The following is a 22,317-nucleotide window of genomic DNA, read 5'->3' on the forward strand; positions in this document are numbered from 1 at the left end:
GGAGGAAGGCACCTCTCCTGCTGCAGCCCGGCCTCTAAGCTCCAGCCCATCCCAGCTGTACTGGTGAATGGTAACCCTGGATCCCCACTCCCATGCTCAACCCAGCCCCCACAGTCATGCAGTGACCAAGAAATCCCCCACCGCCTTTCTGTACTCTAGGATGACTGCAGAGCCCCTCCTTCCACTCAGGTACATGCAGGAGAGAGGTGTGCACAATCTGTGCACTTCTCAAAACTAGCTCATTCCCTCTGCAGAGTTACATCAACCTGCCTGATGCTTCCCTGGAGAGCCACCCCTAGCTATGCTGGCCGACTTTGCCAGGGATAGCAGCTGAATGGAGCTTCTACTGTAGGCAGGGACAGAGCAAACCCCAACCATAAGCAAGGGGCCTGTGAAAAGAGCTCTCCAGAGGAGAGACGGCCCAGTCAAAGCAGGGCACACATGCAGGAGGAGAGATTACCTTTTCATTCATTGTCTTGTGGTTCTTCTTTGTCTTCTTCAGGAACTGTTTCAAGCTGCCTGAGGACATGTACTCAGTGATGAAAATCACCTGCAAGGGACAAGATGAGACATTACCTGCTGCTTCCCCTCTAGCCCACAGTATCCCCAGCGAGTGGATAAGAGGAGCTTCTTACGCCACTTACCCTGGCCTTGTTCTCCTTTACATCAGCCCAGTACTTGTGGAATTTCACAATATTCAAGTGTTCCAGCTGGATCAGGTTGTCAAAGACAGCTTTAACCTTCTCCTGTGACAACCAGACAAGCAGAACCACATTACCACCCTAAACCAAGGAACATTCCCATCCATTCCCCAACCTTCTCTTCTCCTATGTCTGAGTCCCGAGACGTTCCAACGCCATGCACTACCCCATGGCATTGTTCCAGCTGGTGTGCCTAACACTAGCAGCATCTGACCCCCAATGCTGCTACAAACTGTGAGCCTTGCCCCCTAACTATGGCTGGACATTATTTGGCCACAGATATTGACAGATTCAAACCGTGTTCCACATCCAGGGAGCAGAGCCTGACAGAACCAGTCTGTCATCCTTTCTGCACTGGAAGCGCAACACAGTTCAGTTCCAAGCATGCCCAGAGCTCTGCACGTCCAGTTGCAGAATCAGAGCAATTCAGCACTCCTCTCAGACCGGCTGGGTTTGTAACTCTGTGCTATGTAACTATGCTCAGCCACCATGGTCTATGATCCCCACCTGGCCACAGGGCACATTCTTGGCACAAGGTGCAGGACAGCCTCCACCCTAACTTACCTCCTGAAGCTTAAAATTCTTGCGCTCAGAAAATTGAACCTCATTCCAAACAACTTCCACACCTTCTTCTGTATCCATCGCCAGGTAGGCACTATCAATCCCAGGGACATTGCGCTGATTCACCTGGACAGATAGATGGGGACAGATGTGAAGCCTAAGGCAGGGAAACACCACCACCACCAGTCACTCATCTATAGCTTCCTCCTACGCTGAGCTTACAGCCTCAGCTCCACTTAGTCACAGGGTGCAGTCTGAGACTTGGTTATTCATGTAAGGTATGGTCTGTCCCAGCAGAGTCTACACTCTAAGCCACATGTGTAGAGGCAGACCAGGAGTCATGTGGGCGGGAGAGGAGGGAATGCTCTAGGGAGAGAACTTTTTGCACAGATATTAGCTTGTCATTTGAGTTGCCTCATGGCATTGATTTGTTTGTATCGTTTATGATATTTTTAGTTCTATCAGAATCATGCCCCCATGCAGATCCAGGGGGTGAAGAGAGGACCCGCACGTGGAAACCAAGCAGACATGAAGTGTGAGGAGGGATTTGCAAGGAGTGATGTTGCTTGAAGCACAGAAGGAGGGAAGCCATTTCAGACACAGGGGAATCAAGACAGTTGTGAGATGCATAGCTGTCTACACAGTTGTTGCGCCAATTTAGGTAGAACAGATTGAAACAGTTGATAGTACTTTAGCTGGCATCAGCAGGCTTACCAATGAACAGCTATAACCCAGTGCGAGTGTGCCCGCACTTGAGATGTGCGCAGACGAGCTCCAAGGAAGTATCTAGACGAGCAGACAAAGCATGAGAGGGACAAAGATGCCTTCGTACAGATAAGCTTTTAAGAGCCAAGGAGAGCCTAAGAGAAAGGTGCTTGAATGCAAGTTAGAGAGACTTGAGGAAGAGCAAGTCACAGCAGCAGGAAACGTTGCAGTCCCTTGCTACTGGTAAGGTACATTTTCCCATGACATGCAGCAGCTGCCGCCAAGGATCTACTAGGAACATGGCCTGCATGTCCCTGCTGCCAGAAGCCAAGCAGGTGGAGCCAGTCTGAGAAATAGCTGTTGTTGGAGTCGCTCAAGAAGCAGGAAAGACCTGCAGAAGGAGGCTGCATGTCTGCATAGAATCTGGGAGACAGAGGACTTCACCGATGGGATGCACATCGAAGCATCTGGGACAGAGGATGGTAGCCGACTACACGTGACTAGAGCATCACCAGAGGAAGGAGGAAAACAGTCTGCTCTGCAGGGAGTAGATTGGCCACTTGGAGCAGTTCTCCACCCCGATCCCCAACCCAGCATGGTCAAGCACCAGTATGCTGCACTGGCAACATGAGGTGAGGAGCAGACCCCAATGGCTGAGGAGGAGCCACCTCCTCACAAGGCTGGGAGCCTCATGGCCACCCAAGAGAAGGCAGCATAGAAAGCTAGTTGTCAGGGACTCCCTTCTGTAGGGGATGGAGGTATCTATCTACTGACCTGATGTCCCATGTGGAGTGCTGCCTGCCTAGAGCCCACATCTGAGACATTACGGAAAGGTTGTCGTGGCTCATCTGTCCTCTGATAGCTACCCCATGCTGCTCATCCATGTGTGTACTTATGGTATTGTCAGATGTGACCCTGAGCATTTCCCTCCAACAGGGCCTGTCGTTTCTATAGCATCTTCTACTGCTGCTAGTGCTCTACTGACGTACAAGTCTTGGCTCTGTGAGGCACCTGGGGTACATCTACACTGCAATAAACGTGCACTATGTCCACGGCTGGCTGAAGTCAGCTGACTTGGGTTCACAGGATTATAAAATTGCAAGATGGGAGGTTTCAAAGCCCCAGGCTCCAGCCCGAGCCTCGACATTGTAATTTTATAACCCCATAGCCTAGGCCCCAAGAGCCCAAGCCAGCTGATCCAGACTCAGACTCATTGCGATTTTAAAAACAAAACAAGCCAGTGTACCACATACACCCAGAGGCTCCCATCAGGGTCACATCCTGTTGTATTAAGCACTGTTCAAATACATAGGAGATTGTCCCTGCCCCAAAGTGCTTCCAAATTTAGAGACAAGGTGGGGAAGATGAGCACAGATGCATTTTATAAATGGCTGCAATTTCTTAATCCTTTTACAATAAGGCACTGACTACTCCCATTTGCCTCTGCCTGGCCTTCACTACAAACACACAGGAATCACACCACTAACATGATCCTACATCTGGGATGGAAAGCAGCTGCTGTTTACCACCACCAACTACCTACACAAAGAGAACAGGAAAATGAATGACACCATATCAGACTGAAATTGCATGAAGTTTTAGCCAATGAGAGTCCTTATATTTGAATTTGGCCAACACATGAGGCCCTCATCTCTCCTACTACACATGGAATCTGGGCTGCTTACACTCACTCAGGACTTCGGTATTACATCTCTCTGCCAGAAGCACAACACCCTTAGCACCATGCTGGGACCCTGGGGTGAGCGCTGATTCAGCCAGGGATCAGTCACCCGACCCAGCGGCTAAAAATAAATGATTTAAAAAACAAAACTGGATTATTTAAATTGATATTATTTAAATTGATATTAAATACATTTCTTTTTCAAAATAAATCTGTTAAATGAAATCTAAACTTAATACAAAATATATGTTAAGACCTAAATTTATTATAATCTCTTAAAAACATTTAAATTAAAAAAAAGTATGCAGAATCCATGAGCCTCTATCAAAAACTGAGTTAAAGGCTGATTTTCTATATAAAGAAAGAATCAGAGGAAAAACCTCTAACTTTTGAGATCAAGCTTTATAAATATGGCACAATAGGTTATGTACTGTATTAAGGGCTTGTTTTAATAAAAAATTATATGCTATTGTATTTAAATGCCAGTTACCATCATAATGCAGCTTGACACAAAGCATAAGCAAAAAAGTTACTTATCTAATAAGCAATATATCAGTCACTGTTTTCTACATATTAAAAATGTAGAATTAATAAGAACCTGAAAATATTAAACAACATAACTACTTAAATAAAAGTATGTAATTATAATGTACCCTCCTAGGGAGAAAAATTATATATCAAATCTAGCATAAAGACTCTGTTTCATTGTAAATCAAACTTTAATGGCTGTATCAACCATTGAGAATGCCACTGAGACCTCTTTAAAAGTCAATTTAAATGCAGGCTCTCCACTTGATGTAAATCAAACCATCTTGAGCACTGCAGCGCAGCAAAGGGCATTTGGTCAGTACTGAGAAGATTGCCTTCTCAATCACCTGAGATGAGAAAACAGACTTTATGTCACAAGTTGGGTTCTCCTTGGAGAGGTGACCAGACATCACACCCTGCTTAGTTTGTGAAAGTCCCATGACGAAGACTTTCTCCACTACAGATTTGCTCACTGCTTCAGGTCCCTCCATCCAATGCCAAATCACAGCCTGTCCTAGATGTCTCAGCATCAACTAAAATGTAACATAGCCCAACAGAATACCTGCTCTTTCCTTCCTATCACTACGGACAGAAGTTACCGACCAGTCATCAGGGTGCCCTCCGCATACGCACACTTGTGGGATTGGTATCTCTCGGTGTAACATCTTCTAGAGAGCACTGTCCTTTGGGGCCACTTTTCCCTTCCTCCCCCTACCTTGCAGATGGTTCTGAAGACATAAGGGGCAGTGGCCCCAACTGCCTCCCAGTTCCTTCTTTCCTTATGGAGTTCTTGACCTGAGACTGAAGTGAGGGAAGGTGGGCTGAACTGTGAATGTGCAGAGCACGCGCACGCACACACTGACCAACCACCGCTAAAATGCTGTGGTCTGGTCTGATGACCACAATCCAAGAAGGAGGTTGATAAATTGGAGAGGGTTCAAAGAAAAGCCACGAGAACGATTAAAGGATTAGAATATCTGCTTTACAGTGATTGAGCTCCTTGAGTCTATCTATTTAGCTGAACAAAGAAGGCTACCTTGATTGCCGTACCTACATGGGGAATATTTGATAATGAGCTCTTCAGTCTAGCACAGAAAGTTCTAACACAATCTAATGGCTGGAAACTGAAGCTAGACTCAGACTGGAAATAAGGCATACATTTTTAACAGCAAAGGTAATTACCCATTGGTCATGGTGGATTCTCTATCACTGACAATGTTTAAATCCAGATTGGATTTTTTTTAAAAAAAACTGCTCTAGGAATTATTTTGGGGAACTTCTCTGGCCTGTGTTACACATAAAGTCAGACTAGATGATCCCAATGGTCCTTTCTGGAATCTTGGAATCTGAAGTTACTGGTAAGCAACCTTTTTCTTCTTCCAGTGGCCTCTACATATTTCCACTCGTGGGAAATTAGCAACCAGTACAATTCCTGCACCAGGAAGGTGGGTTACGAATTTCTAAGTGAACAGGAACTACTAAACTGCCATAATGAGAATCAGCTCTAGATGGCACATCAAGAGAATTAGAAGCTAATGTAATTTTGCTCTCCCAGATCATCCCTGGACACATTATGGACATTTTTATTTCAAAACACAAGTATATCTTCAAATAATAGCTTTGCAAATTCTAAGAAAACACAGAAGAAAGGCCTGCAATGGCTGCTGCCTTTTGATTAGCTGAAAGACTTTTTCTATATCCAGGTGAACTCACACCCAAGTAGTCATAGCAGGGGTGTAAAAGGGGAAAAGGGGGAATGAGATAAGTTAATGGCCTGTTCAAGACGGAAACAGATGACTTGAGACCGGAAGTGGGGATGAGGACATCAACCAAATCACATTTCCCACATGGACTACAGTTTATAGAGGACTAAATATTTGGCCAGTATCTCGTTAAGTCTATGGACTGTAGCTGTTGACAGATGTCTAGTAAAAAATAATATTCTGACAAATAGCAGTCCAGAGGTCCCAAGAACTTTGTGACTTAAGACTACAACTCCAAATCAAGAAAGATCCACGTGTTAGGAGGGAATATGCCCATCCTTCAGCACAGCTAAATTAATATGCAAAATGACTACCACCATTAGGTGGGCAATCAAGTGTACTGGTAAGAAGAAATCTAGTTTCCTTTAGCACCGTCATCAAGGCAAAGAAGTTAACTCAAAACAACCCTAGCAGTACATGGAACAGCCCTCCCCTGAACTAGGGTATTAGAAGGCATATGAGGACCGCTGTCCTCAACGTCACAATCCATGCAGCTTTAAGGAGTATTGCAACCACTCCGTAGACCATACTGCCTTGCCGCACAAGGCCTCTCTTCTGAGCAGACTGGGCCCTCTGGATGCCACATCTCTGATGCTTTAGCCCCAGCACACTATTTTACTGAAGTGCCAGGAAGACCGTGGACCTTCCTCCTCCACGTACGTGTTCTCACCTTGTTTTAAACTTACCTGAGGGCTTAGCTCAGGACAATGAGCAATGAAAAGCACTTCCCTTGTCAATTAAGGGTTCTCAACTAAGATTCACCCTGTCAATGGTTGGTGTGTAGTGCTATTCCTCCATCACAGCACATGAAAACTGCTACCTACCGAGTGACATGAGTATTCTATCACTTCTCACAGGGCAAACTCCAGCCCTCTGATCAAGCCAACTAGTCCCAAGTATCCATGGGCGCTTTACTTTAAGCGGCAAACTTTGTTTTATTTTTTTAAAGCAAACCCTGCTATCCTGACCTCATGTGGCTCAGACATTAGGGCAGCATTTCTCAAATGTGGCCACAGCCTCCTGGGCAGTGATTGTGGTGGGCAAGGCAGTGTTACCTAACATACAAATATCGCTTTTCACAGAAACAGACTTACTACCTAGCAAGGTGTTTCTCCCGCCCCCCCCCCCCCCAGCAACCAAAAAAGCAAAAACAAACAATAAAAAAAAGGAGAATGTGCAAAGCACAGTATGTGTGTCTATTCTGTTTAGGTCCAGTAAGGAATAGAGACAACTGTATGTTATTTTTATTGTTGGAAGTCTGCAATAAAAACCTACATAAACAAATTACAATGATTTGGACATGTATATGTGCATATTTGTTTGTTTTTCTTAAAGTTAATTAAGTATTTTAGGAAAAACTGTCAGAGCAGCCACCAGCAAGAGTTTGTGGCCGCACTCTGAGGCCACCAAAAAATGTCTCGAGATCCCCTGCATTAGGGCATTCTTGTCAGTATTTGGTCTCCAGTCCACAGGAAGGTTCCTTAGAAGCTCAATCAATCTCAACTGACTGCACACAAATAGAAGCCTGCAGAGCTGGTGATCCAACAATGGGCAGGTGACAGTGGAGCAGACCTCAAGAAAGCTCCTTATGGCTAAGCATCAGAACGGCCATTCTGGGTGAGACCAATGGTCCATCTAGCCCAGGATTCTGTCTTCCTACAGGGGCTAATGCCAGGTGCTTGAGAGGGAATGAACAGATCAGAGCAATTTATTGAGTGATCCATTCCCTGTCGTCCAGTCCCAGCTTCTGACAGGCACAGGTTTAGGGACACCCAGAGCGTGGGGTTGCAACCCTTACCATCTCCTGACAGGTCCGTCAATGGTTATCCTCCATAATTTTTTTTTTTAAATCCCATTTATACTTTTGGTCTTCATAATATCTCCAAGCAAGGAGTTCCACAGGACTACTGTGTGTTGTTGTGTGAAGAAGTACTTCAGGAGGAGCTAGTAAACAAGAGCAGCCAACAGGAGTTTTGCAAGGGAGTTCTCCAGGTAAAGGAGGAGCAACTACACGACCCCGGGGGTGAGTTTGCTATCTGTCTGTTGTTGTGTGCTTGGTTGCCGCGTGCCTGCTTGACTGCAGTTTATAGTGTGGTCTGTTTGGGCGGCTGTGTGCTGAGCCTAGCAACCTGCTAGGCAAGGCCAAGAGCTTCCTAATGAGGGTCTGGCCTGCCATGCTTTGATTCCTAACCCTTTAGGATTCCTTGCCAAAGGGGTGGCCTGACTCACAGAGAATATGTGGTTTAAAATGCCTGCTCGTAAGAGACTACAAGAGCTAGCAAACAGGAGCACCAAACTAGAGAAGGAGCATGAGAGCCAGATATACCTAACAAACACTCTCTAAACTTGGGCCAATAACTCCCCTCAACCAAAAACAAAAAACAAAACAAAAAAAACCAGCATGAGTAAAAATAACGGAGGCAGAAGTCCAGTAGCCGAGTCGGGGGCGCGGAGGGGGAGGAGGATCCAGTTTATTGCACTGAATGCAGCATGTACGACTGGCCTTGGGGGCAGGTGTAATGTGCGTGTGTCAAATATAGCGGGAAGAGTAAACCCCTTTGAAATCCCTCCTGGGCAGGGGAAAGCTCCTCTCACCTGTAAAGGGTTAAGAAGCTAAAGGTAACCTCGCTGGCACCTGACCAAAATGACCAATGAGGAGACAAGATACTTTCAAAAGCTGGGAGGAGGGAGAGAAACAAAGGGTCTGTGTGTCTGTCTATATTCTGTCTTTGCCGGGGATAGACCAGGAATGGAGTCTTTGAACTTTTAGTAAGTAATCTAGCTAGGTACGTGTTAGATTATGATTTCTTTAAATGGCTGAGAAAAGAACTGTGCTGAATAGAATAACTATTTCTGTCTGTGTATCTTTTTTGTAACTTAAGGTTTTGCCTAGAGGGGTTCTCTGTGCTTTGAATCTAATTACCCTGTAAGGTATCTACCATCCTGATTTTACAGGGGGGATTTCTTTATTTCTATTTACTTCTATTTTTTATTAAAAGTCTTCTTGTAAGAAAACTGAATGCTTTTTCATTGTTCTCAGATCCAAGGGTTTGCGTCTGTGGTCACCTATGCAAATTGGTGAGGCTTTTTATCCAACATTTCCCAGGAAAGGGGGGGTGCAAGTGTTGGGAGGATTGTTCGTTGTTCTCAGATCCAAGGGTCTGGGTCTGTAGTCACCTAGGCAAATTGGTGAGACTTTTTACCAAACCTTGTCCAGGAAGTGGGGTGCAAGGTTTTGGGAAGTATTTTGGGGGGAAAGACGTGTCCAAACAGCTCTTCCCCAGTAACCAGTATTAGTTTGGTGGTGGTAGCGGCCAATCCAAGGACAAAGGGTGGAATATTTTGTACCTTGGGGAAGTTTTGACCTAAGCTGGTAAAGATAAGCTTAGGAGGTTTTTCATGCAGGTCCCCACATCTGTACCCTAGAGTTCAGAGTGTGGGAGGAACCTTGACAGCGTGCATTCAGGGCAAACAGCTCCAGCACTCAGAGACAGCGTACAGGCTCTGGAGACCAGAGTGACTCAACTGGAGGAGCTAAGGGAGAGAGAGCTGTACATAGACAAGTCTTCTGGGACTAGGGATATAAAAGTTTAACCGGTTAACCAGTCTTATCAGTTTTAGTAAACTGTTAACAATTAAATTCCATAGACCCCCGGAGCCCAAGACTCAGCTGCCAGCCCTGCACCCGGGGCGGCAGCTGAAGTACCTGGCCGCAGGGGCGCAGCAGCAGGCAGCGGAACCCCACTTAAAACATGGGGGTGCTGCAGCACCCCCCGGACCTCCCTAGTTCCCCGGTTAAATCTTTAACCATGTAACCGATTGATAAAATTTTATCAGTTACACGGTTACTTTCTTTAGCCTCTATTTACATCCCTACCCGGGACACAGCAGAGCAATCCAACCCCCAGTCTAACAGCCTCTGTATTGTTGAGGAGGGGGAAGTATTTGGGAAGGAGAATCATAGAATATCAGGGTTGGAAGGGACCCCAGAAGGTCATCCAGTCCAACCCCCTGCTCAAAGCAGGACCAATTCCCAGTTAAATCATCCCAGCCAGGGCTTTGTCAAGCCTGACCTTAAAAACCTCTAAGGAAGGAGATTATACCACCTCCCTAGGTAACGCATTCCAGTGTTTCACCACCCTCTTAGTGAAAAAGTTTTTCCTAATATCCAATCTAAACCTCCCCCACTGCAACTTGAGACCATTACTCCTCGTTCTGTCATCTGCTACCATTGAGAACAGTCTAGAGCCATCCTCTTTGGAACCCCCTTTCAGGTAGTTGAAAGCAGCTATCAAATCCCCCCTCATTCTTCTCTTCTGCAGGCTAAACAATCCCAGCTCCCTCAGCCTCTCCTTATAACTCATGTGTTCCAGTCCCCTAATCATTTTTGTTGCCCTTCGCTGGACTCTCTCCAATTTATCCACATCCTTCTTGAAGTGTGGGGCCCAAAACTGGACACAGTACTCCAGATGAGGCCTCACCAATGTCGAATAGAGGGGAACGATCACGTCCCTCGATCTGCTCGCTATGCCCCTACTTATACATCCCAAAATGCCATTGGCCTTCTTGGCAACAAGGGCACACTGCTGACTCATATCCAGCTTCTCGTCCACTGTCACCCCTAGGTCCTTTTCTGCAGAACTGCTGCCTAGCCATTCGGTCCCTAGTCTGTAGCTGTGCATTGGGTTCTTCCGTCCTAAGTGCAGGACCCTGCACTTATCCTTATTGAACCTCATCAGATTCCTTTTGGCCCAATCTTCCAATTGGTCTAGGTCCTTCTGTATCCTATCCCTCCCCTCCAGCGTATCTACCACTCCTCCCAGTTTAGTATCATCCGCAAATTTGCTGAGAGTGCAATCCACACCATCCTCCAGATCATTTATGAAGATATTGAATAAAACCGGCCCCAGGACCGACCCCTGGGGCACTCCACTTGATACCGGCTGCCAACTAGACATGGAGCCATTGATCACTACCCGTTGAGCCCGACAATTTAGCCAGCTTTCTACCCACCTTATGGTGCATTCATCCAGCCCATACTTCCTTAACTTGCTGACAAGAATACTATGGGAGACCGTGTCAAAAGCTTTGCTAAAGTCAAGAAACAATACATCCACTGCTTTCCCTTCATCCACAGAACCAGTAATCTCATCATAAAAGGCAATTAGATTAGTCAGGCATGACCTTCCCTTGGTGAATCCATGCTGGCTGTTCCTGATCACTTTCCTCTCATGCAAGTGCTTCAGGATTGATTCTTTGAGGACCTGCTCCATGATTTTTCCAGGGACTGAGGTGAGGCTGACTGGCCTGTAGTTCCCAGGATCTTCCTTCTTCCCTTTTTTAAAGATTGGCACTACATTAGCCTTTTTCCAGTCATCCGGGACTTCCCCGGTTCGCCACGAGTTTTCAAAGATAATGGCCAGTGGCTCTGCAATCACAGCCGCCAATTCCTTCAGCACTCTCGGATGCAACTCGTCCGGCCCCATGGACTTGTGCACGTCCAGCTTTTCTAAATAGTCCCTAACCGCCTCTATCTCCACAGAGGGCTGGCCATCTCTTCCGCATTTTGTGATGCCCAGCGCAGCAGTCTGGGAGCTGACCTTGTTAGTGAAAACAGAGGCAAAAAAAGCATTGAGTACATTAGCTTTTTCCACATCCTCTGTCACTAGGTTGCCTCCCTCATTCAGTAAGGGGCCCACACATTCCTTGGCTTTCTTCTTGTTGCCAACATACCTGAAGAAACCCTTCTTGTTACTCTTGACATCTCTGGCTAGCTGCAGCTCCAGGTGCGATTTGGCCCTCCTGATAACATTCCTACATGCCCGAGCAATATTTTTATACTCTTCCCTGGTCATATGTCCAACCTTCCACTTCTTGTAAGCTTCTTTTTTATGTTTAAGATCCGCTAGGATTTCACCATTAAGCCAAGCTGGTCGCCTGCCATATTTACTATTCTTTCGACTCATCGGGATGGTTTGTCCCTGTAACCTCAACAGGGATTCCTTGAAATACAGCCAGCTCTCCTGGACTCCTTTCCCCTTCAAGTTAGTCCCCCAGGGGATCCTGGCCATCCGTTCCCTGAGGGAGTCGAAGTCTGCTTTCCTGAAGTCCAGGGTCCGTATCCTGCTGCTTACCTTTCTTCCCTGCGTCAGGATCCTGAACTCAACCAACTCATGGTCACTGCCTCCCAGATTCCCATCCACTTTTGCTTCCCCCACTAATTCTACCCGGTTTGTGAGCAGCAGGTCAAGAAAAGCACCCGCCCTAGTTGGCTCCTCTAGCACTTGCGCCAGGAAATTGTCCCCTACGCTTTCCAAAAACTTCCTGGATTGTCTATGCACCGCTGTATTGCTCTCCCAGCAGATATCAGGAAAATTAAAGTCACCCATGAGAATCAGGGCATGCGATCTAGAACATCAAGAGGGAGTGGAGAGAAACAATTGCATAGTCTGAACCCTCCTTACAGATGATGTAACGGTATCCTTGTGTACTAAGTATACCACGCAAGGCAAGGGGACCCCTATATAACAGATAATAATCTAGAATTAGAAATACAGATAGTTGGGTTTGTGATGAGCGGGAGAACTGTATGGTAAATTGCCTGCCAAGTGCAAAGTTTGTGGACCTCTCAATACATCTAGGAGCGCCGTAGGGAAAGAGGAGAGAGGTCCTGGAGGCCAAATTTAGGCTGCTAGGTAAAAGATTAAAGTCCAGGACTCCATGGTAGCCATTCTCTGAAATGCTTCCAGTTCCACGCGCAGGGCCAGACAGACAGGCAGAACTGCAGGGTCTCACTGTGTGGATGAGACAATGGTGTAAGGAGGAAGGATTCAGGTTTATCCAAAACTAGGAAACCTTTTGGGAAAGGAGGACCCTATACAGGCAGGATGGGCTCCACCTAAACCAAACTAGATTGCTGGTATGTCAAATTAAAAGGCCATAAAGGAGTTTTTACATTAAGGGCACGAGAAAGACAAAAGATATGGAGAAGCATACGGTTCAGAAAGACATATCCCTTAGAGGAAGATTAATGTGGATTCTCTATATCTCAGTAAAGAGAAGAGGAATAGAAGTTAAAAAAGTACAGGCAGGAACTGAAGAGAATTAGTCAAATAGAACAGTCCAATTGAATTACACCACATGAAGGCAGACAACTAAATATTGATAAATTTTATAAGTATTTGTATACAAATGCAAGAATTATTAAGATGGGTGAACCTGAGTGATGTACTAAATAAGGATATTGATATAATAGGCATCACAGAATCTTGGTGGAACAATGATAATCAATGGGACACAGTAATACCAGATTTCAGAGTGGAAGCCATGTTAGTCTGTATCGGGGACACCCCCCGCGGGAACACGATACCACAAGGAGTACATGTGGCACTCCCAGTCTTTATTCAAGCCTAATTTAATGATGTCCAGTTTGCAAATTAATTCCAATTCTGCAGTTTCTCATTGGAGTCTGTGTTTGAAGTTTTTTTATTGGAGAATTGCAACTTTTAGGGCTGAAATTGGGTGACCAGGGAGGTTGACGTGTTCTCCGACTGGTTTTTGAATGTTATAATTCTTGATGTCTGATAGTAAACAATACATAGGAATGACAGAATAGGACATGCTGGTGGGGGAGTGTCACTATATGTGAAAGAAGAGTCAAATATCATAAAAATCTTAAAAGAATTAAACTGTACCACTGAATCTCTATAGACAGAAATTCCATGCTAAATAATGAGAGTACAGAAGCAGGAACATACTACTGACAACCTGACCAGGATGGTGATAGTGACTGTGAAATGATCAGGGAGGTTAGAGAGGCTAAAAATACAGAAAACCCAACAATAATGGAGGATTTCAACTACCCCATATTGATTGGGACAGATCACTTCAGGACGGGATGCAGAGAAGTTTCTAGACAACATTAATGACTGCTTTTTACAGCAGCTGGTCTTGGAATCCACAAGGGGAGAGGCAATTCCTGAATTAGTCCTAAATGGCACACATGATCTGGTCCAAGAGGTGAATATAATTGAACTGCTCAGTAATAGTGACCACAATGTAATTAAATGTTACCATACTGGGTGTCTTTGGTATTTCCCCCACCCAGAAGAATGATAAATTTAATTTCAAGAAGGGGAACTACACAAAAACGAGCCCCCTAGTTAAACAGTAATTCAAAGGAACACTGACAAGAGTGAAACGCCTGCAAGCTGCATGGAAACTTTTTACCACCACCACAGAGACTCAAACTATATATATACACACCCCAAATTTAAAAAAAAAGAAAAAGAAAAACAAAACCACAGTAAGAGGACCAAAAACACGCCACCATGGCAAAACAGAGTAAAAGAGGCGGTTAGAGACAAAAACATCATTTTAAAATGGGAAGTCAGATCCTACTGAGGAAAAGGGATAGGAACAAATTCTGGCTAAATCAAGTGTAAAAGTATAATTAGACAGGACAAAAAAAATCTGAAGAGCAACTACCAAAAGACAAAAAAAAACTAACAGCAAATAATTGTTTCAAGTACATCAGAAGCAGGAAGCATGACAGACAATCAGTGGGGCTGTTGGACAAATTGAGTCGCTGAAGGAGCACTCAAGGAAGACAAGGCCCTTGCAGAGAAGCTACATGAATTCTTTGCATTGTTCTTCACTGCAGGGGATAGGAGTGATTCCTGCACCTGAACCATTCTTTTTAGGTGACAAATCTGAGGAACTGTCCCAAATTGAGGTGTCAGAGGTTTTGAAACAAACTGATAAATTGAATAGGAATAAGTCACCAGGACCTGATGGTATTCACTCAAGAGTTCCGAAGGAATTTAAATATGAAATTTCAGAACTAATAAATGTGGTATGTAACCTATCCCTTAAATCAGCCTCTGCACCAGATGACTGGAAGACAGTTAATGTGACAATTATTTGCTGTTAGTTTTTGTGTCTTTTGGTAGTTGCTCTTCAGATTTTTTTTGTCCTGTCTAATTATACTTTTACAATTCTTTTTTTTTTTTTTTTTTAAAGGGCTCCAAAGGCAACCCTGGCAATTATAGGTCAGTAAACCTTACTTCAGAACCAGGCAAACTAGTTGAAGCTACAGAAAAGAAAAGAATCAGACACACAGATTAACACGATTTGTTGGGGAACAGTCAACACGGCCTTTGTAAAGAGAAAAATCATGCCTCACCAGTCTATCAGAATTGTCTCAAAGGGTCAACACACACATGGACAAGGGTGATCTAGTGGATTTAGTGTTCTTCAGAAAGTATTTGCCAAGGTCCCTCACCAAAGGCTCTTAAGCAAAGTAAGGAGTTAGGGGATAACAGGGACAGTCCTCATGAATAAGTATCTGGTTAAAAGACAGGAAAAAGGGTAAGACTAACTGGTCAGTTTTCTGACTGGAGAGATCCACACAAGAGATCCACTTCCTGGACACTACGGTGCTATTAAGCGATGGTCACATAAACACCACCCTATACCCGAAACCTACTGACCGCTATTCCTACCTACATGCCTCCAGCTTTCATCCAGACCACACCACACGATCCATCGTCTACAGCCAAGCTCTACGATACCACCACATTTGCTCCAACCCCTCAGAGGCAAACACCTATAAGATCTCTATCAAGCATTCTTACAACTGCAATACCCACCTGCTGAAGTGAAGAAACAGATTGACAGAGCCAGAAGAGTACCCAGAAGTCACCTACTACAGGACAGGCCCAACAAAGAAAATAAGAGAACGCCACTAGCCATCACCTTCAGCCTCCAACTAAAACCTCTCCAACGCATCCTCAAGGATCTACAACCTATCCTGAAGGACGACCCATCACTCTCACAGATCTTGGCAGACAGGCCAGTCCTCGCTTACAGACAGCCCCCCAACCTGAAGCAAATACTCACCAGCAACCACACACCACACAACAGAAACACCAACTCAGGAACCAAACTCTGCAACAAAGCCCGTTGCCAACTGTGCCCACAGATCTATTCAAGGGACACCATCACAAGACCTAACCACATCAGCCATGCTATCAGGGGCTCGTTCACCTGCACATCCACCAATGTGATAGATGCCATCATGGGCCAGCAATGCCCCTCTGCCATGTACATTGGCCAAACTGGACAGTCTCTATGTAAAAGAATAAATGGACACAAATTGGACATCAGGAATTATAACATTCAAAAACCACCCGGAGAACACTTCAATCTCTCTGGTCACTTGATTACAGACCTAAAAGTCGCAATATTACAACAAAAAGACTTCAAAAACGGATTCCAACGAGAGACAGCTGAATTGGAATTAATTTGCAAACTGGACACCATTAACTTAGGCTTGAATAAAGACTGGGAGTGGATGGGTCATTACACAAAGTAAAACTATTTCCCCATGTTTACCCCCCCCCCCCATTCCTCAGACATTCTTGTCAACTGCTGGAAATGACCCACCTTGATTATCACTACAAAAGGTTTTCTCCGCCCCCCCCCCCCCCCGCTCTCCTGCTGGTATTAGCTCATCTTAAGTGATCACTCTCCTTACAGTGTGTATGATAACACCCATTGTTTCATGTTCTCTGTGTATATAAATCTCCCCACTGTATTTTCCACTGCATGCATCCGATGAAGTGAGCTGTAGCTCACGAAAGCTTATGCTCAAATAAATTGGTTAGTTTCTAAGGTGCCACAAGTACTCCTTTTCTTTTTGTGAATACAGACTAACACAGCTGCTACTCTGATATTATTACAGTAGTCAAAAATTTAGATGTTCTTTCAAGGTGGTTGAAAAAAACTTCAGGCACTTGTGTGTAATTGGATGCAATCAGTGTCCTCCCATCTGGAGCAAGCTGAGAAAGCAACTTGGTTCCTAGAGAAAAGCGAACACACAGGCCCAGTACTATTTACTTCTGCTAAGCATGCCAGCTGTGCACAGGTGCCTCTGGTTCAAATGCCAGTCACAAGGGGTCTGCAGACCCCAGCGTAACACTACAGGGCTGGAAAGTTCTAACAACGAATTAAAACAAATTCTGTTCTATGTCTACACCGGAGTTTTTACCTCACGTTGGTTGTCTGTCAATAAACATGTTTGTAAAAGCTAGTGTGGACATTAATGAAATGCTTGTTCCAGGTTATAACCGTTTGCATTTTACCCTGGGGAACAGCAGTCTAACTCAGGATAGTCTTGTCTACATTAGATTTTTAACACATTTGAAGCCATGTTTTAGCTAGGCAAGCCAAGGCTAAAAGAGCGAGCTAATCTAACTTCCAACTTCCTTGGCTGTATTGCAACAGGACTTTTCAATCCTGATGAGATAACCTGATTGAGCTAACATTGAAACATATCCTTTTTGTAAAGGTAGGGCTTTAGTGGACAAAGATTCATTTGTTCTGGCCCAGGGATGCATACAAGACCCGATGTACTCTCTAGACAGTGCACTAGGAAGGCTAAAAATCAGCTAAAGCTGCCAGAGAAACACTGTGAGATCTGGGGTTCTTGGTCATTCTTTGGTTTTCATTGCTGAGTGAAATACCCAGTGAGCACCATGGGAAGGGAAAGGTAGTTTTCTAGTAAGCGCCGTAAATAGCATGAGAGGTAAATAGCAGGGTCTGCCACAGATCTGCACTGGGACCTGCACTGTTCAACACATTCATAATCAATCTGGAAAAGGGGGTAAACAGTGAGGTAGCAAAGTTTCCAGATGATACAAAATTACTTGATTATACAAAATTAAGCTGACTGCAAAGAGTTACAAAGGAATCTCACTAAACTGGTGACTTCTTGTCCTAAGACTACAGGAGTGTTAACAGGCCATTTCACCTGAAATGGTCCCTTAGAAAGTTTAGCATAAGTAGTTAGTACACAATCTGTTTAACCTTGTATTTAGGTGCGACACTGAGTACATTCCCAGACCTGAGGAAGACTGCTGCCATACACACAAAATGATGTGGTCTAAATTAGCTGTTACCACTCAAGACAGATCTTGGAGATGTTTAAGTGTTTTGCTGACACAGCTATCCACAGCTGGGACCCCACAACCTTAGCCCCAAATCCACCACAAGGAGCACACAAACCCTGTGGTGGGAATCTGAGGTAATTTTCAAAGGGGCAATTCTGATGAGAAGCTGCTAGGTAAACCATATTATGCACTTAGGATCACGGAACAGCCCATGAAGGTGTGCATTAACAATTCCTATATTCCAAGGCCAGAAGGAACCATTGTGATCATCTAGTCGGACCTCCTGTATAACACATGCTAGAGAACTGCCCCAAAATAATTCCTAGAGCAGATCTTTTAGAAAAACATCCAATCTTGATTTAAGAATTTCCACTAATGGAGAATCTACCATGACCCTTGGTAAATTGTTCCCATGGTTAATTACTCTCATTTAAAACTTTAGGCCTTATTTCCAGTGTGAATTTGTCTAGCTTCAGCTTCCAGCCATTGGATCATGTTATTACCTTTCTCTGACAGACTGAAGAGCCCATCATCAAATATTTGATACTCATGCAGGTACATAGATTGTGTTTATGCATCCATGGATTGCATTAGCTCTTTTGGCCACAGCATCACACTGGGAGCTCATCTTCTACTTATTATCCACCACAACCCCAAATCTTTTCCAGAGTCACTGCTTCCCAGGATAGAATCCCCCCAGTCAGGTGAGTATGGCTTCCATTTTTGTCCTAGATGTACACACTTACCCATATTAAAACTTGTATTGTTTCTATCCTGCATTTCACTGATCCAAAGTGTTGTCATTCAATAACCTGCATAAAGAACTGTAAGTTCTTAGAAAGAATTTGAGTTGGTCTCTGGCATATAGAATTTTCCCAGCTCTCTGGCTACGAATGTGGGATGTCACTACAAAAACTTGTTTCCATTCACGCACCACTTTCCACGTTTGGGCTCAGTCAAGGAATATATATTTATGGGGAAGAATGGCTGAGAAATAAGGAAGTGGGAGGAAAACTACTGAAGACAGATGTGCAGCATTTTAAGACTTTTTTCCTCACTTATGACTCAAACTATATACTTTGCAACTACAAACCCCTTGTAGGGGGTTGTCCTATTGCAAGAATGGTAGGAGAGTGAAGCAGAAAGGAAAAAAAAAACATTTCTGAACATGTTCCCTTGGTACCCAATAAAGTGTACAATAAAAAAGATAAGCACTTAATAGCGATCAACATTCTATTAGCAAATCCTAGTGCAAATCTGCCCTCTTCTTGGTGATTTGCCAGGGCCCCAATGTTCTCCAGCTGCTACATATGGTCTCACTAGATTAAAACTCACTGCCAAATTCTGTATAATTGTAAAGAAACCTAGGCCATTACATACACCAAACTACACTAAAAGAATGTTATTTAGGTCACAAAGTCAATGATTCAAAAGAAAGGAAATGCCAAAATGAAGGTTGCCTGTGCAACTTTAATTCTGTTCCCCAATGCATATCCATCATGATGTAGACTAACGATCACATACTATTTTGTTCCACAGGCATCTGCCCCTTTCAGTGCACAGGATGGATGATGCTCAGAGAATGAATCAGCTGTGTAATGACTAGAGGGTTTTCAAGAGGATCACTACCTCACTGCTGCAAAAGTTAGGAGGTGGTGTGTAGTGAATAAAAGTTTGTCTACACAGAGAAATTAGCTGAACAGTTGTTCCACTCTAGCTCCTTCTGTGAACACTGTATTGGAATCAAAGTCACTTTAATTCCAGAATAATTAGTGCACTTCCATAGCAATTTATCTGAAATAAAGTGACTGATTCCAGAACAGCATCCACACAATGAGCTATTCATGAATAGTTTATTTGGCTACAGCTAGTGTGGTCACTTTCCCCATGTAGGCGAGCCTTCAGGAAGGCTTCTCTGCAGAAAGAGGAAGGCTGACCACATGGTTAAGATAACGGACTACCACCCAGAAAAAAAAAATATGCTATCCAACACACACACTTCCCATGTGACCATTGGGCAAGTCAAGCCAAAACTGGCATAGGCAGCCACTAGCTGTGTGTTCCTCATTTTCTGGGTGCCTCACTTGAGATACATGGAGCCTGACTTTCAGAAGTGGTAAGCACTCACAACTTCAGCTGAAATCAAAGGGAACTGTAGATGCTGAGCATCTCTAGCAGGAAGGCAGTTTGATCTGGAAAAATGAAGAGTTAGTGGGCCCTGAGTTCTGGCATTGACTCACTGTGTGGCATTGGACAGGTCCCTTTGCTCATTTATTTTAGGTTTTCCATCATTAAATATTGCCACATTTTCCCACCTAACCTTATAGAAATGCCAAATATTCTGGAAAACAGACAGCTGGAGAAGTTTGCAACTTTTGGCCTTAATCTGTCTGTTTCTCAGTTTCCTTATCTGCAAAAACCCCCTCTACCACACAAGCATGCTGTAGAGAAATTATTTAATGTTTGTTAAGCTCCAATATGCCAGTGATAAGCACCACAGAAAAGCCCATGAAGCCATTAGTCATTCCATGTGTGGATATCTGGGTGTGCAATCAATGAGACACGGAGCCACATACTGAGTTAAGACGTCAAACAGAAATACTGAGCAGCTGCCTCATTCCTTAAACACCATCCATCCTGGGTGCTTAGGAAGAATGGGTCCTATGAAGAAAACATGTGCTCACATAACTGTAGACTATCATCCCACCACACACAAGCAGGCAGTTATTAAGCGTTTACATACCCTCCTTGTACCCATCAACGGTATGCCTTTACTAGCAAGAGCACACCTTGTTTCCCTGGTATTAGCTAACATGAGATAAAATGAAAACAAGGCACCACATGGTCTTTGCATGTATTAGCAGGTCAATATCAAGACTATGAGCAAGCCTTGGGTTCACCTTGACCTTCTAACTTAGGTGTTAAAACTACCACTGCCTTGTCTTCATGAAGAAGTTACCTAATAATACCGGACATGAAGTAAGCGTGCACTTTTTTCCCCTAGTAAAGCCAAGCTTTGAGAAGGGAGGATGGGGTGTGTCTTGCACGATCCTCAAGATCACATTTGTTTTAGCAGACCACATCAGGAAGCAAATCCCAGACCCAAGCGCTCCTCATAGACAAGTCCTGTCACCTGCCTGGAGGTCAGCTCTGGTAACAGACCACTAGGACTACGTGAAATGCACGGGCCACAGTGGAGGACGGAAGGAAGCTAGCGTCTGTGACAGCCCACTGGGGGCTTTATAAAGGGCAAACAAAACCCTGCTGTGCATCAGGAGCTTAGTGAGAGCAAGCAGCATGTGAGTCAATTTTACATGGCGTGCCCCTACTTAAAAGGCAGTATTTTGCATTGGCTGAAGTTCCAAGTCAAGCCCGAAATACAGCCACAACTGCAAGAGTCCAGCCAGCAGCTGACAGAGGGATGGATGATTGTGGTAACCTCCACATCAGAGAAGGTCTCAGTCACCACACCAGACAAAGACAGCAAAACACAAACTGGCTAACGCTCTCTGGATAACCAACAACATGATGAGACATGTGCACTGATGCCACAAATACCATCTGTCATAAATATAAAGGGAAGGGTAACCACCTTTCTGCATACAGTGCTGTAAAATCCCTCCTGGCCAGAGGCAAAACCCTTTCACCTGTGAAGGGTTAAGAAGCTACGGTAACCTAGCAGGCACCTGACCCAAATGACCAATGAGGAGACAAGATACTTTCAAATCGGGAGCGGGGGAGGGCAGGGGGGACAAAGAGTCTGTGTGTTGCTTTTGCCAGGAATAGATCAGGAATGCAGACTCACAACCCCTGTTAGTTAGTAAGTAATCTAGCTAGAAATGAGTTAGATTTCCTTTTGTTTAATGGCTGGTAAAATAAGCTGTGCTGGGTGGAATGGATATTCCTGTGTGTGTGTCTTTTTGTAATTTAAGATTTTGCCTAGAGAGATTCTGTGTTTTGAATCTGATTACCCTGTAAGGTATTTACCATCCTGATTTTACAGAGGTGATTCTTTTACCTTTTCTTTAATTAAAATTCTTCTTTTAAGAACCTGATTGATTTTTCTTTGTTCTTAAGATCCAAGGGTTTGGGTCTCTGTTCACCTCTACAAATTGGTGAGGATTCTTATCAAACCTTCCCCAGGAAAGGGGGTGTAGGACTTGGGGGGATATTCTGGGGGAAGACGTTTCCAAGTGGGCTCTTTCCCTGGTCTTTGTGTACGACGCTTGGTGGTGGCAGCATAGGGTTCAAGGACAAGGCAAAGTTTGTACCTTGGGGAAGTTTTTAACCTAAGCTGGTAAGAATAAGCTTAGGGGGTCTTTCATGCAGATTCCCACATCTGTACCCTAGAGTGGGGAAGGAACCTTGACACCATCCGTCACTTCTCTGTTGCCCATTTTCTGTGCAGAAGTAAACTGCACCAGCTC

The 22,317-nt window shown here is 44.5% G+C and overlaps 1 protein-coding gene across 4 annotated transcripts in view; it reads right to left on the bottom strand.

Annotated features, from left to right (window-relative positions):
* Positions 1–22,317, bottom strand: part of NRBP1 (nuclear receptor binding protein 1) — a 78,019-nt gene that overhangs the window by 52,498 nt on the left and 3,204 nt on the right. For 3 of the 4 annotated variants that reach the window (XM_073335406.2, XM_073335405.2, XM_073335404.2), the window contains exons 3-5: positions 1,266–1,388; positions 645–746; positions 461–550 (exon numbers count right to left, since the gene is read on the bottom strand). In XM_073335406.2, the coding sequence (XP_073191507.1) occupies positions 461–550; positions 645–746; positions 1,266–1,388 (315 nt within the window). Of the gene's footprint in view, positions 1–460; positions 551–644; positions 747–1,265; positions 1,389–3,652; positions 3,770–22,317 lie in introns of all 4 variants that reach the window. The other variant, XM_073335407.2, reaches the window with a different exon arrangement.

Source organism: Lepidochelys kempii, chromosome 3, assembly GCF_965140285.1.
Source record: "Lepidochelys kempii isolate rLepKem1 chromosome 3, rLepKem1.hap1, whole genome shotgun sequence".
In the NCBI taxonomy this organism is placed as follows: domain Eukaryota; kingdom Metazoa; phylum Chordata; order Testudines; family Cheloniidae; genus Lepidochelys; species Lepidochelys kempii.